The sequence below is a fragment of the Athene noctua genome, chromosome 3, assembly GCF_965140245.1.
Source record: "Athene noctua chromosome 3, bAthNoc1.hap1.1, whole genome shotgun sequence".
NCBI classification, from domain to species: domain Eukaryota; kingdom Metazoa; phylum Chordata; class Aves; order Strigiformes; family Strigidae; genus Athene; species Athene noctua.
In genome coordinates, this window is record NC_134039.1 from 15,487,240 (window position 1) to 15,503,910 (window position 16,671).

The window sequence follows — 16,671 nt, forward strand, 5'->3', positions numbered from 1 at the left end:
TTCCCATAAGAACCACAAAGCTGGCAGCTTGCTTTCACAATTTATTCTCTTTGCACTTTACTGGTGTATAGTCCTGTAAGTGCCATTTGGGCTACTGGAAGACTAGCACACTTGAAGGATTAGTTCTGGTGTCATAGGTACATCACTGGGACAACTGGAGTGCTCGTGTACCCAGAAATTTCTTTCAAGAGACTGAGCAAGTCATCTTAATCTATAACAGTATTTAGGTGTTAATGGGACAACAGTGTTTTGTACCATTTGTGCTGGATAAGTTCTGCTTCAATACCTGCTGGGTCCTGCCAGCTGTACCAGGCACAGTAGCCTGGGTAGTAAGCAGAACATGCTCATGACTTTTGTTTACACATTCAAATTTGCATGAAAGGACATAGTTTGGCATAATTAATGAGTAACGTATGAGTGCAAAGGCATGGCCAGAGTTTTAAACTCTTCTCAGTAAAATACAATGAATTAACTTTGAAATTTAGAGGCTGGGAAGCTGCCCAGTAAATACGTCCTATAGCAGAGTAGTTGTGTCTGTATTGCATGAATTTTTACTGTGTAAACAGTTCTGTATCTGACTCATGTGGTTTTGGAAGGCAAATGAATTGTTAGCTATACAAAATATTCAACAATAAAGCACCTTTTTTTGCAGGAACTCCTGTCAGCTCACTAACTACTAATTAACTTCATCTCTAAGTAATAATTAACTTTTATTTTCTCTGATGGCTCAAAAGAAAATACAGAGAAACATTAACTACCCATAATAAAATGTCTCTAGCTAATGCTAGGGATGTTGTCTCTGAAATGAAGCAGGTTGTCTTTTTTCGTGTTAGTTAGCCCAAGCTGCATTTGTACAGAAACACGTCTGGCTGTTAGCTGTGCTGCTCTGTGGTCACACGACCTGCTCCTCTCCTGCACTAGGACTCTGGAACCTCCTCTTCCCTAGGAGCCATATGATGGGAGCACAGAATTTTCTCAGTTTTAGCATGGTATTACTGTTTCTGAGCTTGTTGCAGTAATTTGACACGATTTGATATGTGATAAATAAGGCATAATGTTAGATGAGTTGTTTTAAGTTAAAGAAAAATAGATTCAAAACATAACTTACTCTGTACTGAAAGTCAGTGAGTGGGGCTGCTTCAGAGCTGCTGTTAGCTCTGCAGCCTTAATGAAAAGTATCTCAAACTGCTCTTACCTTGGTTCTCAAAGATACATTACCCATTTTGAAAATATGATGTCTATACTCCAGTCCTTCTCATTTTCAAGAGCTCGAACTCTGAAAATTATAACAAGAAGGGTTTGGAAATTCCCAGGTGAAGTCGATCTGCAGGATCTCCAACATACTTTCTAGCAGAGAGTAAATTTTAATGAGGCTTACTATATTTGTACAGACCAAATAACCAAGATTTTTAAGATTAATCAGTTTGCATCTCTTTTTTGGAAATTAACACATATCCCAAATTAGGTGACTTGAGGTATTCCTTCCTTATGTATTAATTAAAAAAAAAAAAAACCCTCTTAACAAAGAAATCCTGAAAAATAAAAGAAGAGCACACCACAAAGTAAAAAAACCTGTGCACTGAGGGAATGATGTTGCTACTAAAGATGTTTAAAGAGTATATATATTTGCCAGAATATAAATCTGTAATTAGTCTTCCCTTTTGTAATACTAACATGCTGATAAAGTCTATAGCCTGCAGCTTCTATTACAGGGTAAAAATAGTACTTTGAAGTGCAATCCATTATGCATAGTACAGTACTTCGTTACAAGAGAATGCCAAAACTTCTTTTCAAAGATTTAGATATACCTATTGACTGAAAGGAACACCCACAGTCCAAATCTAACACTATCATCTGACATGGGCGTATGCGCTGTGCCACACAGTTATCAACTAATAAATTAAAGCTCTCTTCCATCCTCTTTGATAGAATTTCAACAGGAGAAGTGAATTCACATCTAGCAGATAATATTGTAAATACTAACACTGTAATGAGTGAATGCCCAGAACACTCCCCATTCTTCTAACCAGTTATTGCCAGAATTATGGTGGAGTGCCTGTGTCTTGGCTGCCTGTGTCAGCATATGCAGTCACTGATAAGGAAGTCTGACGTTAGAAGAATTTGTTAATCCCATTCTCTAGGTCTGTAATTTGTCTTAAAGCTTTGCTTCTGACACAGTTTTACAGAAATTGCAGGTCACAAAACTTACATAATAAAAAGAAGCTGTGTACACCACACAATTCTGCATTAGCAGTTAGAATAAGTAATAGTATTGTTCAGTCCTGGAATATGATAAAAAGCACTGTGCCCTGAACAGGCAGAGTAAGACAAATAGAAAGACTTCACTGGCTGCCTGGCAACAAGCTGAACAAGTAAAACCGGTGTATTAAACTATCTAGAAGAGTATTGCAGATTTTTGCAGACAAGTCTTATTGAATTTTAAAGGTAAAGTCACTTTTTCTTGGCTTGAAACTCCTACATGTAATAGTTCTGTCTACCAATGGGTAGAAATCTTCAAGATACTTAACCTCCTCTTCTACGCTCCTTCTCTGAGTCTGAAAGGTTAAGGTGCCAACAGCATGCAGAATATATGGTTTTGAATATTGTTTATATACATAAGTGAATTTCAGGCATGGCTCTTCCTCTGATTAAAAGGAAGGCTTAGTAGAAAGTTGACTGTATTATACCTTGAAAGCTGATAATAATCTAGTTCCATTTTTACCTTGAAATACCTGTTCCCAAAAGTTCTGCAATGCTGAACTTTCCAAAATTTGTCTTTAGTGGTCACATTTCCTCCTGCAAAACATTTCATTTAAGTGTTGGAGCTAGCAATCTCAACTGTTGTGTTTCATTAGATTCCTCCTTTTTAATTGCTCTGTAACTGGAGCATCCTGTAACCCTATGTGTCCTAATTCTTCAAACCTTCTAGAAAACTGTCTCCAGAAAAGTCAGATAACCTCTCTGTTCCAGGTTCCCCAGACAGTAAAATAGAAGTAAACTTTCCTTTTTCGTGATCATTTTTCACCCTTTGTCCCAGCTCCCTCTTAAACTCTTTGTGAATTATAGAGTGACCCACAAGTATGGTGGAAAGCTGTTGGAGGAAGTAGTATCATTGCCCTTCAGACCAGGAGGCTGCATAAACATCTACTTCCATTTGCTCTGGAGGGAAGTGAAGCCAAAGCTCTCCCCATGTGTTAAAAAGCATAAAGGCAGTTCAGTTTCATAATGGAAGCTTCTAAGAGAGAATGTAAAACAAATGACTGATGATAACAAGTCTTTGAACCAAGGCCTCTTGCGTAGCATTGCCATTCCTTGAAGTTTATTTCCATCCATTCTTATCTTTTCTTGCCTCCTCTTCAGTTTATCTGCTCCCCCCATTCCTGAAAGGAATTTTTTTTATTTCCAGCAAGCAGCTTGCAGGGTGGTGCCTGTAGTTAGTAAGCAGATCCATGGATACTTTTCCCTCCCTGTTGCATTTTTGAATTGTGTAAGGCATGAAGGGAATAGAATTCCCTGAACTACTTCAGGAAATTGTTACTATGTAATTGAGTTAAATTCAAATTACCAGTTTTAACAGAATGAGTCCCAGGAGCAAAAGTCCTCTTCTTATCAGTCGTGTGGTTCATTCACAGCAGTGCAAAACCTTTTTCCAACATAGTTGGCCAGTGTGTGACTCAGTGCTGGCTTAAAGGGAGTATTCCTTTCATTTGGTGCCATTTGCAAGCTAACTGAACATGCATTATCATTCTGTTTCTTTCAAAATCACACTTGATTTGATAGTGTTACATTTCTTTGTATTTACATCAGATGTCTGGATCAGAACAATATTTCTCAGTAGGGAATTAGCTGATCCTGCACAAACGCCACAGGAACATGGGCAAACAGCTATTAGGGTTACAGATATATTACACCGTACATGTGTGCAAGAGAGAACAGAAGCAGCAAATACAGGATGAGATAAATGAGGCACACAGATAGATACAGTGCATCCACATTAGCATGTGGTATAGTTTGGGCATGTCAACAGGATTAGTGTATTTAAGCATGCCAGAAGTCAGAGATTTTTAATAGTTAGATATTGCCAAAACGTCATTCAAAGGAAAGCATCCCTACAAGCAGTGATTTCCCTAAGGCTGCATTCTCCCCATGCTGCATTCTCCCAACCATTCAGTACCAATGCAGGGTAGAGATGTCAGAAATTGGGTAGCAGAAGAGTTTTTCTATAAGAAGACTATTGATCTTGACTCCAGCTGATCCTTTTATCCATGGATGTATTTGTCTCAGTGTACTTCTGATGAAATGCAAGTAAAACAAACTTGCACAACAGACTTGAATATTTCTAGGTAGCCCTGAAGTGTTGCCATCAGGGCTGCCATGAGCCACAATACTTGGCCAGCCCAACCACAACAATTGCCCAAGCACTGAGTATTTCAAGGCCTCCAGGAGCTCCACTACAAAAAGAGTCCAACTCCAGAGCTCAGAGGAAAGCGTTCTAGTTGTCAGGAACCTCAAATTTTGGGAAGCCAAGATGAAGTCAGTTTTGCAATTTTCTAAGCAAATTGTTGCCATTGTTTCAATTTTTTTTTTTTTTTTTGTTGTTAATTTATGTTTCTGTGACACTTCTCAGAAACAAGTTTTGTTTTTTTCACAGTCTAATAATATTTTTATGCAATTGAGAGAGTAAGGAAATAGGGAAAGGTGGAGAATGGAGTGGCTGTATGTGTACAGATGTGCGCACAGACACACTGCTGTCTCTGAGTGGATGAACAGTTGAGCATCAGCTTCTCAATGAAACAGAGTTCAGTAATTCGTTTCCTTTGCAGAACAAGACAGGGCTTCTGGTTCAGTCTCTTCTCTGCCTCCTGAGCTATAAAGCTGTGATGTGCCCCACCATATTCATGCTGGACAGCAAGGCCGCATGGTGGCCTCTCCTTGCACAGACATTCAGCATGATGGTCATTGTCAAAAGTTCAGGGCTTTTTAGAATAACATGCCATGACAAAACGAAACACTGTTCCAGCTGAAGTGTCTTTGGTGCGAGAAATTCCACACTTATCTTTTAATAGTATTTTTAGTCTGTGCGCCTCAGAAACTATTTTTGCTATGTGCTGGGAGGGCTGTAACATGTACATTTCTGTCAGCATAACCATAAACATATGAAAGGGTGACATGCCTCTAATGTGACATATAGGTAACATTAAATTCCAAAGTGATGTCTATAGTGAGGAATCTGAATATTAATTCTGTGAGAGACTAAATGAACTTGTAAATAGGCATATTGTTAACAGCATGACCTAAAGTAAAACTATAATTACAGTGCATTAGTATTTAATCTGAATAAGTATTTCCCTGGGGATAAAACCTGAACTGCATTGACAGTATATAAAATGCTGCATTCATTTTACAATCATAAGCCATAGGGAAGTTTAAGGAAGTAAAGGAAGTAAAGGAAGTACTTTACTGGATTTGTCATTAATAAATTTTTAAAACAGTGTAGTTTTTAGTGGGTAAAGTAAGCATGCAAAACAAACACCCTGAAGCTGTCTAAAAGAACATGTTCCTTTGTGATGGATGCTAAGACTGGGTTATACTTAACATTATTTCAAGCAAAGAACTGGAATGTGAAAACTGCATGCAGCCTTTTGTCCAGCAGAGCTGTAGGAGTCCAAAATAATGAGGCCTAGTTTTATAATTCGTGCATTCCATAATTCAGAGTTTGTTCACTTGTAAAAATAATTATACCCCCAAATTGGAAGTGTTGTTACTTCCCTGGAAATCAGTAGCTTATTTAGAGCCAAACTTCAAGCAGCAAATGTGTGTTTAGCTTTTCAGGAGTTTTTCAATCAGTTTCATAATTAATTTTCAAGTTGTACTTGGATTACCACAAAGGACAGAAAGTGTTAGTTGAAAGCCTGGCAAACAGTGCCTTCCTTTGGGTCTGGAGGAAGCAGAAAGCAGCAGAGCAGCGTCTGAACCACTGTGGTAGAACAGCCAAAGGCATCTGCAGAAGGCATCTGGTATTTCCCTCTTTGACTGACCAACTTCTAGTGCCTTCAGCTTTTTTTCTGCTTAGGTGCCAGTAGCTTCTCTGGGAAGCTGGGAATCAGCTGAACACAGTGTATTTTTTCCTATTCCTTGTCTCACGCTGCTGCTCTGGCAGCAATGGCAGTGGAAGCCCTGTCCCAATTTATCCCCTTAGCCTCTCGCCCAGCAGTGGGGCCAGGCTGCTGCTCCAGCCTACCAGTTTGGCTGCATTCATGTCCCCTCCTGCCCTCTAGCACCCCTCAGAGCATTTCCATAAGCACGTGAGTTGCCATGTGAATTTGGCCCCTTAACTGACATCGGTTGTCTTTACATGTTAATGTACAAATGTTGCTGAAACTCTCAGAACATGTGTCAGTTGATGGGTCATCTTGGATCAAGAACTGGTTTGGTGTAGGTAAATGCTAAAGGATGTTTGTGCGCATGGAAATTTTTACAGGTATCTTCCCTCTGATGGTTTGACCTAGTTATTGTCCCAACTATTAAAAATTTAACTAAAAATGGAATAATAAAAAAAAAATCCAGTTTGACTGTTTAAAAAGGATTAATTCAACTTTGAAATGAAGATTTGAGTCAGGTCTTACATTATCTGTCCAAACACCACAGGTTGTTTTTCTGGAGTATTTGTTTTTGTCTGGGAGTGCACCAATGTGAAAATTTTACTTAGTAGAGGCTCAGATTATTTTACAGCTCTGAAAAGAGGAAGCAGTCAACCTTAACTTCAGTATCTTTAAGGTTTAGCTGGAAAAGTTTGTCAGAGGGTCACAAGGAAATATCTTTGACTAAATCTCCTCTCACCAACATATTCCTTCCTGCACAGAAACATGAGCTCTGCTGGCCCAGAAGGAAGGAAAAAGATGAGAGAATGTGACGGCTTGATTGATTCTCTTGTGTATTATATTCAAGGAGCTATTGCAGACCACAAGCCTAATGACAAGGTATTCTTTGAGATTAAAGGTCTTTTCCTAGGGGAAATTGCTAAGAGAACATTTTTTGTGTGTTTAGAAACCAGTGTTCAGAAACAGTTGCGATGTAACTGCCAAACTTATTTCCAGGGCTTTTAGAACTGTTATCAAAGATAAAAGTCCAGTAAGAAGCCTTTTGAAGTATTTTTATCCTGCAATCTAAAAGAATAACATACCTTAGCACTTGGAAAACATTTTCAGAATCACCAGAGAGAGCTAGAAACTTCCATCTTTTTTTAAAAAGTGGCATAAAGTCACAGCTTTCAGAGATACTGAAACACCTAAAAAGTCAGATACCACCTTTTTTAGCTGTCTCAGTGAGATAGCTATCTGGAAGCTTAAAATATTAATCTAGTTACGTTCCTGTGTATTTAGTGCTATGTACCCCTTAGGAAATGAAGAGCCTAAATCCCTTTGGGTGACAGTGTAATTAAAGAGCTTGGATCATTTAGAATGGGATTCATATTTCTAAGTTTTTTAGAAGTTATACTTGCTGCCTAAGCCAGTAACTACAAGGACATGAACACCTCCAGAAGCCAGTTTCATGCTCTTCCTCCCACCATTGACTGAACACTGCTTAGACTACATGCTTGTCTTTAGCTGAGTGAAGTTGGCTGAGAAGACCAATCACCACTTACAAGAAGGTTAGCCCGCAGCCTGTGAGGCACTTCTAGCATGCCTGCTATAACTTGTGCTGTGTAGTGGTAATTACTGCACATTTATAGCTCTGTTCTAGGATTAGTTACTTGAGCTTCTCCATCTCCCTGTATTCAGTGCAATTAGCTTCAGGGAGAATCCAGCACATTACACTTGTGCCAATAGCTCCCTGCTGCATTTTGTCTTAAAACTACTCATTCCTTTTTTACTTTCAAAAAAGAAGGAACTGGTAATAAAGCTATTTGCCACTAGACTCATCACTCAGAAATTGTAGACTTGACCTTAGCCATGCCCAGAAAGGCACTTCTAATTTAAAAAGAGCATTCTGCCACAGAAATGTGCTTTCTCCTTAGGAAAGGTACAAAGCTTTCCTTTTACTGACACTATGGCGAGGTGTGTACATGATCATCTTTACTCTTAAGCTCTTAAACCTTCCTTGGCACACTTCTGATCTGTACCAAATAGCACTTGCCCAAACAATTCCCAGTCACAATTCAGGAATTATAATGTCCAAGGACCATTTCCAACAGGCATGCACCCTGCTCTGAATGCAAGCCCTGTGTGCCATTTGGCTTCCGTGCTCGGGAACATCCCAGGGCATGTTTAATTTATCAGTGTAAATGCAGTCTTGTGGATCACTGGTACAAAGACTAGCTCTTCTGTAAGCCATTAGAAGCTGCAGTTAGTTGTTGAAGATCCAAAAATGAAAATTCTTCCCATGTCTATACATGTCCCTTCAACGCATGCCAAAGCTTTCAAGATTTCTATTCTTTTATTATTTTAGGCCACAGAGAACTGTGTGTGCATTCTTCACAATCTTTCCTACCAGCTAGAGATAGAACTCCCTGAGAGCTATGCCCAGAGCATATATATGCAAAGAAGAAATATTTCTAGCAATGATAAAACACCAGGCTGTTTTGGAACACGGAGCAGAAAAGTAAAAGAGGTAAAGCACATGTTTAGTTACATCTCCTTTTATTAATCAGTTGTAGCAGCTTCTGGAGAATAAGGCTGTAATCTACTTAACAGTCTGTTATTGATGTATCTGGTAGTGTGACATTCACTTGCCCCAAAAATGCAAATTTATTATTTCCTAACTCCCATTATCTTCAGCTGCTGATGATGAAAATGACATATGAATTCCCTGTTTCATTAGTTGAGGAATACTGCAACACAGTTTGATCCCTTCTGATGGATCTATGTGGTATCTGTACCACATACGGCAATTGTGCAAGTGCCCTGCTAATGAGTGGGTGTTGTGATGCTGCTTCCATGACTTGCTGGCTTTTGGGCCATCTCAAAACCTCTTCTTTTGATGCCATGTGGTACACATCACAAATATCTGGCAACTGGCAGTTGTTGGAGGGAAAACAGGTATTGGGGAGGGCAAAAGCAAAAGGAGAGGGTTGATGACCCTTTCCTATCTATTGATTTTGCTGGACTATATTCTGCCTTCTCCCATTTGATCCACAGTACAACTCTAGCTGGCCATTTCTGTTTCTCCTTGGCCTTGGCTCCTAGTGTCAGTTGCTGAGAGATGAGAAGCAGCTTCCCCCATATCTATCTCCTCTTTTTGGATGGAGTGGCCAGCATAATTAAATATTGAAATTTTATACATCATCATTTGAGTTCACAATTTGACAATCTGCAAATAATCTGGTCATAGTTACAAAATGGCTTGTGATGCATTAAGTCATATAAGGTCACTGTTTCTAAAGGTTCATTCTGTTTACATGTTTAGAAGCAGCAGGACACCCCACTACCTGAGGAAAAGAGCAATCCCAGAGGCATTGAATCGCTCTGGCATTCCACACTGATTAGGATATATCTCTCCTTAATTGCAAAGAGTACAAGAAACTATACCCAGGAAGCATCCCTGGGAGCTCTCCAGAACCTCACAGCTGGCACTGGACCAGTAAGTCAGCTTTTTCCTTTTTTTGTTACTGTTGGGTTATTAATGTGAATGCATAGAGAATAGCGGTGCAGTGAAATATGCCCACCACACTGAGCTCAGATAACCACTGACAATTCACTGGCTTGCAGACATGATCAAGGAAGTCAAAGGACATTGAAAGGAAGGTCAAAACTAGCAGTGCAGCTGTTTCTTGCTTGGCAAATATGGGTACTGCTTCTTCTCACTGTGTACTCCTCTGCATGTGGAATTTGCTAATTCATTGCACAGTGAGGGATGAGTAGATGTTAAAAGCACCAGAAAAGTGGTTTTGTGAAACATAGTGCTGTGGGGAGAGAAAGGCTCTGACACAACCACAGACCACTTTTCTGGTGAAGAAACTAATGGCCTCTTTGTGAGGAACTGGCCAAAGACTACATGGGAGAAAGAGGGCTCAAAACTTCTTTTATATCACCTTTCTTTTCTGTTGCAGCTCATATGTAGCTCTGGATTTAAACTATTTTATACGTGCTTAAATTGATGTAGAGAACCTGCTGTGGTTTTTTATGAGGGTAATGACACACTGTTGCCACATGCCTTATAACAGATGCCGTTTGCGGTGGCCCGGACTGTTGTTCAGAAGGCAAATGGTCTTCCAAGTATTCGAACTATGCTGCATGTAAGCCACCCGACAGTAAAGAAAACAGCAGTCTCACTGCTCAGGAACTTGTCTCGCAACACCTCTCTGCAAAGTGATATAGGTGAGCAAACACTGACATTGCCTTTTGGGCTTTCTTTCTCTGCTCTCTTTACCTTAGAGTTTCCTTCTTTAAAAAAATAAATATGCAAAAGAACTGATACATGAGTTTAATAGATTTTTAGGTCAGATACTTGCCGTCATTATACAGGGTTGAAAATAAAGAGTTTTGCCTAAGAAAGACTCTAACCTCAAGTTTTCTCTAAATTGTGTATTCCTCATCAGCTTCTTTCATTGATTTTACTTTCAAAAATTACATAATGGGAGTAAAATCTACAAGATTTGGAGAGGGAGTTTTTCTTCTGCTTAAAATAGGGTAAAGGAAGGTAAGTGCCAAGATCTGTGCTGTCACAGCTATGTAATCCTTTGCGAGAAATCATAGAACATCTCTAATTCTTCTAGCAAATACCATACTTTCTTCTTTTAGACACAAAGCTTTGGAAGCTTGCGCCTCACACAGTTTTCCTACATAAGTTATTTGAGAATGAAAGCTAGATGATGCTATAGAAAAAATAGTTTGGTCTTTTTAGAGGACCTTATTTCTAAATTGTTATCATTGTTTTCACATCAGAAGCCATTTCTATTCTGAGTATTCTTATTTCAATTTAATGTATATTTGAAATTTTTTCCTACTGATAGGATAAAATGAATTCTCAGAATTTGTTGTCCTTTTCTGTGTTCCCACCAAACGGTGAGGGGGAAATTGCAGGCACACAGCTGGTTCATGGGGCAGATAAACCTCCAGAATTGTGGGAACAGTCTCCTGGGCACCTTTTAACCCTTAGAGAACATTCCTGTTAATGAAAGTATTATAACAAGTTGTTGGGCTGATTTCAAAGAGATATTCCATATGGTGTTAAAAATTACAAGTGGTGAATCACCCAGGGAGAATAGGAATTAAACTGAGGAGAAGTTGGGATTTCATCAGGAAAAACAACTTCTGAAAGAATGTGGGAAAGACAGAATACCATGAAGCTTTGGAGAAAGGTGCTTTATCTTGCGTGTTCACAGTCATTTTCTTACTTTACCTGTAGTAGAGAGAACTGAAGAAATTTCAGATGAGCTATTTCTCCTTGAAAAGGTGTTCTTTTTGACTGGCTGAAAACATGTGTGAATTCAGGTCAAATTCTCCAAATAATTTTGGCCAAAGGAAAACATTTGGAAGGTCGTACTGTTTCCTAGTTAAAAGCATCTATATTTATCAAGCAGAATGAACCCTTGATATCAATAAGACAATATATCAATAAGATATAATATCAATAAGATCAATGAGATAAATTCAATATAGAAGATCTCTGAAGTAAAATGAGTGAAAAGCAGCAGAAAATTTCCTATTTTATTTGAAAAAATAGCATTTGTTCTGAACTGACATTTTCAAGATACTCCAAATGTACTCCCTGAAAATCACCTTCCTTCATTTACCAATGGAAGAAAAAATGGACTATCATGTTTGACATAACTGCTTAGACTGATACTTAGCATAGCAGGTGGTTCATTCAGTTTTAAAGGTCCTTTTCTAAATTGTATGTAGTTTAATCTCAGTATACATGAACCACATTACACACCCATCTGGAGGAATGAACAGCACTCACAGAGAGCAAAGTGCTCTATCCTAGTGAAACATTGGGTAGGAAGGGGAGAATGGCCCGAAATGCCCCAAACTATTGCCCAGTGCTACTTCTTACAGTGGGAGCACCTGGCTATGAGCTCTTGCTGACTGCTGTAATTTTCTCCATCAGCCCTGGTCGACATGGCACAGATCTCACAGTGTACAGTAGGACTCAGCTGCTGCCCTGAGCAGCTGTTTGCTGCTTGGTTGGCTTGTAGGGTCGCACCCAGTGTGGTCAAAGTGATGTTTCTTCAGAAGGGATGGACTTCAGAATATGATGTTCTTCTTAAATAAATAGCTTGCATACTGGCTCAGAAGGTTGAGTATGTGCATCCCCTTATAGCTGACCACTGATAAATAATGCAGTACTAACAGCTGTACTGTACTCACCCTTCCTTAGCTTGCTGTGTATCACTACGCCCACAATTACCCGTAAGACACACAGGGTTCCTCAGGAAGTGACAGCCTGCTGTTATCACACACCTAGTGACCTCACTATGAAGTATTAATGTACTGTGTATGAGGCAAAATACATAGTCTGATTTAGTGCAGCTTCATCTAAATTGTCGGGATGTAATGCTGGTATGAAACCATAACTCTGTGTGGGAGCACACAGCACCCTGGCAGGTGATAAAGGGAGGAATATAAGATCCTGTAGGACCCCTAGATAAATCTGCACCCGCTAGTAATGGAATTGCTTGTCTCTCTTCCAACTTGTAGCTAGAGAAGTTTTGCCTGATTTGGTCTCAGTACTTCCTGAGTCTGTCCTGGGGTCTGATATTGGCTGCGAAACCACAGCATCCATCTGCTACACCTTGTACAATTTGACACAGAGCAATTCACACAATGCACGTCTTCTCCTGAGTGCTGATGGCCTACCAAAGATTATTGCCATCAGCATGAATGACAGGTAAGATGATTGAGAAGCCTTCCCCTCTCCCTTCTCCTTTCCCTGGAGAAAAATAATTGCAACCTCTGCCACTTGGGGAGAAAACCACTGCATCTCAAGGTTCAGTACAGCTTAAACAAGTGACTGTGAATAGAACTGCACATATTGGGAAATACAGAAAAATATCTTCTAACAACTGTTGCATCCACAGCTAAATTTGCCACGTTCCAATATTTTTAATAACTCCTCAGAAGATAACTGCACAATATAATCTAGATTCTGATATATATAGTGGTTGACCATCAGACTATCTGCCCCAAAAAAGTTTCCTTTTTCTTGTTCCTTGTAACACAGCCCTGATAATCTTTAGCAGTAAAGCACAGGGATACATTTTATAGAACTTACAGAACTGTACTTAAAAATTGTTTATAAAGTGGCATTTTAGATAATAGATCTGAAATTCTTTTTAATCATTCTTTAATATATAATCACATGCAGCCAATATTTACTCAAAGATAATTAATGCTTTATGAATATGAATAATTATTTTGTTTGCCTTCCTCTCTTTTTACAAGTGAAAGAGGAAATTCATCTCAGTAAAGGAGGCCTCATGACAGCCTGAATAGTTTAAATCCTATCTAACTAACCAGAGATTTTGCCTGCTGGAAAGATCCTTTCAAATGCACGTTACACTGAGACATATTTTCCTCAACTGAAAATGAATAGTATGATAGGTACTCTAAGATGAAGGCTATAAAGTACTTAATTTCTCCCTAATTTTGAAGCATGAGTGAAGCAGGCAGGCGTGTTTCATTTGTCAGTAGTCAGGACAGCATGAAACACACTAGCATACCTAAAGAACAGTAAAACAGCATTTAGGAGGAAAGAGACAGAACAAATGCTACCAGGTTACATTTGCTGAAGTCTGCACATGCACTGTGATTGTGAAGTGAGAATTTAAACATGTTTTATCATTCTTTTTGCAAAATTATAGTAACATGTTCAGCAAAGCTAGTAGGGCTGCTTCAGTCCTCCTCTACTCCTTGTGGTCACATACCGACCTCCACAGCGCTTACAAAAAGGTAAGATCTGGATTACAGCAAAGACATGTAATCTGTCCTTTTCAACTGAGAACCCGCTCGTTTGTCCCCTGGGACCCTTAGGACTTCTGCACTGTTAAGAAACAACCTATGATAGGATTTCAAGTGGTCTTTGAATTTGGTATTTCTGTTACTTGTCCATAATGCTGTACAATGCATGCCCTTAGTTTTGCTCATGTGTTCATATTCTCTCCCTCTGTGATTTCATATCTACTGGCAAAGTTTATGAAAAATGTTGCTGCTGTTGCAGTGTCAGATGGTGAGAACTGATGCACTGTAGGTGTTCATCCACCACTGACTGACACAGAGAGCCTAAGGTGCCAGCAAAAGCAAAGCAGGGCGAGGCAGCTTCCTGCTTTAAAACCAGAGCAGTTTTGTTCTCCCTGTTTATATGGTCTGGGAGCCCAGGTGTTAGTTATATTCAAACAAAAAGCTAGGGCCTGGGAAAGGTGTTGGTAAATGTTTACTGCCACAATCAAAATCAAACAAAAAATGACCAGCATGAACCAGCCAACAAGCCAGTTTGTAGAGCTCTATGACTGTTTTTTAAGCACACAGCTGGGTTGACTTCAACCCACCTACCTTCAACCTGCATTTCAAACTGTTTTCACTCCTTCTTTTCTTACTGTTCAGAATTTCTGTCACCTAAAATTCCATATAACCTAAAACTGTTCCATTTTTTCAAGCTCTAGCCTTCAACATTTATTAGTCAGCTTGTTTCTTGTAGATTTTTTGTTGAAATTTGCTCAAAAAAAGTTTCCTGGTGTAGTGTCCTTTTAACAGTCTTGCATCACACTCAGCACAAACCAGAAATCTGTGTTCAGGAGCAAGGGTGCTGTATCTGTATAAACTTTAAATGGATTTTGTTGTCTTTGTTTTTTTGCAAATATGTTCCTGACTTTACTGTACAGCAATATCCCTGATGGCATGAATTTTCTGAAGTCACTGGTACTTTTGGTATGCCTATAAGATACATTTGTCAGATCTGAGTTTTGAAAAATGCTGATTACTTGCTGTTCCTCTGCAGATTGGGTCACCTAGAGAGATCAGGTACAGCACTGAAAACTCCAGGCCACCTAATGCCTAGACATTTTTGAAAAGTCCATCTAATAAGAAACAGAAATAACTTGATCAAATGAGACTGATAAAATCCTGAGTCATTTTGCCGTGCCTTGTACCCTTTGTTCAGATAGGGTTAATCTCAACATTAGTCACCTAAGAGTTAGGAGTCTGTGGAGCTGAGCTAGAATAGGGTCCCCGCACAGTTGGTGGAGAGAGTTAAGCAACTCCAATGATTCATCTGCCTGTCTTCTGAACTGAATTGAGTCAGTCCTGGGAGATGCCTGTTCTGCCTCTGTTGACTGTAGACAACAATGCCTAGACCCCTACCATAGCTCCTTATCTAGCTTTAGGCAGCTGAACCCTCCCTTCCCTCACAGAATCGAGGGAAGATAATGATTTATTCTGTTTCTTTCATTCCAAAGGCTGACTTTAAGAAGGCGGATTTCATCAACACCCGGACCACAAAGGCCTATAACTCACTAAAAGATTGAGTCAGAGCATAACACCACTGGAGACAAATGAGATCATACGTCAGTAAATGTGACTATCTTCATGCAGTTGGTGTTGCCGTTGTGAACCAGGAAGTATCTTGGAAAAAAAAGAGGCTGATTTTATATAAGACTTGAGTGACCAGAGCATAAATGGTTTGTGGTTTTAATCCTAATCACCTTGTTGTTATTGTATATATCAATATGAGAATAACCAAAGATGGATTCTTCAGGATGTCTGAGGTAAATCTTCATCCAGGTTTACCACTAGTCAGAGCTTCAGGTGACTGCCTTTAGTCTAACAGGCATTTATAGCGAGGCGTGAAATGCCAGTTGACAGCAAATTCTTTTCAGACTGTTTTATACAGACATTTTTCTACAGTGGGTAAGCATCAAGTGCACTGCTCAGGACATAGTAGTTTTTCACCCTTTTGTTTCTTCCCACAAGCTAAGCAAGAATCTCCAGACTCTGTGAGTATACACAAGAAGCTGTTTCACTATCTGCATTATAAAAACACCAATGAAGTTAAAAATACTATTTTTGTATTGCTTGTCTTCATGTGCTCGCTGGTTCTTAAGCTCCTTTCCTTTGAGATTTCATCAGTGACAGCAACAAAACTGATTTTACACTGGTCTTACCATCCCTTGCTCCTCATCCTCCCTCACATGGCTGTTATAACTGTGTCCAGAAAGGGTTTTAACTAGAACCACTATGTTTCAGACACTTTGGGCTGAACTTAGACCTGTCATTCTTTGCTAGTTGCTGGAAGAGCCATTTACTGGTGATTCAATGATTATTTTAAGAAAATTGCATTTTCAAAACAATTTTGTTGATAATCTATATATATTAAAGGGAGTGGAGTCTTGCCTTTATTTTTGAAGTAATAGGTACACACACAGAGGAAATTAGACTTCATGCTGCTTAAGGAATTCATCTGATCCTGCTTCATATTCTCTTATTTGAAATCATCATCTTCCCTACAGCAATTACATACAATATGATAACTGAAGGACTATGTCTGCACATGTGGGAATAGGTAACAGGAGGAGAAAAATACCTAAGCACCTAAAGGCTGTTCCCAGGATATGATCTTTAGAGAAGGAAAAGAAGCGCTGAGAAAATCCATCTGATACCTTTAATAAGCGATATTTCTCTCAACAAACCAGTAGTTAAATTGTCCGTTAAACCAGTCAGACTGTGTGGATTGGAG

At 39.2% G+C, this 16,671-nt stretch overlaps 1 protein-coding gene across 4 annotated transcripts in view; it reads left to right on the forward strand.

The window, feature by feature from the left end:
• PKP2 (plakophilin 2) overlaps positions 1 to 16,015 on the forward strand; it is a 41,127-nt gene extending 25,112 nt beyond the window's left edge. The window contains exons 7-13 of one of the 4 annotated variants that reach the window (XM_074902039.1): positions 6,863 to 6,980; positions 8,449 to 8,610; positions 9,406 to 9,579; positions 10,163 to 10,316; positions 12,642 to 12,831; positions 13,805 to 13,892; positions 15,395 to 16,015. In XM_074902039.1, coding sequence (XP_074758140.1) covers positions 6,863 to 6,980; positions 8,449 to 8,610; positions 9,406 to 9,579; positions 10,163 to 10,316; positions 12,642 to 12,831; positions 13,805 to 13,892; positions 15,395 to 15,463 — 955 coding nt within the window. In that variant the 3' untranslated portion in view covers positions 15,464 to 16,015. The remainder of the gene's footprint in view (positions 1 to 6,862; positions 6,981 to 8,448; positions 8,611 to 9,405; positions 9,580 to 10,162; positions 10,317 to 12,641; positions 12,832 to 13,804; positions 13,893 to 15,394) is intronic. The other 3 variants (XM_074902041.1, XM_074902040.1, XM_074902042.1) reach the window with 3 other exon arrangements.
• The last annotated feature ends 656 nt before the right edge of the window (positions 16,016 to 16,671 follow it).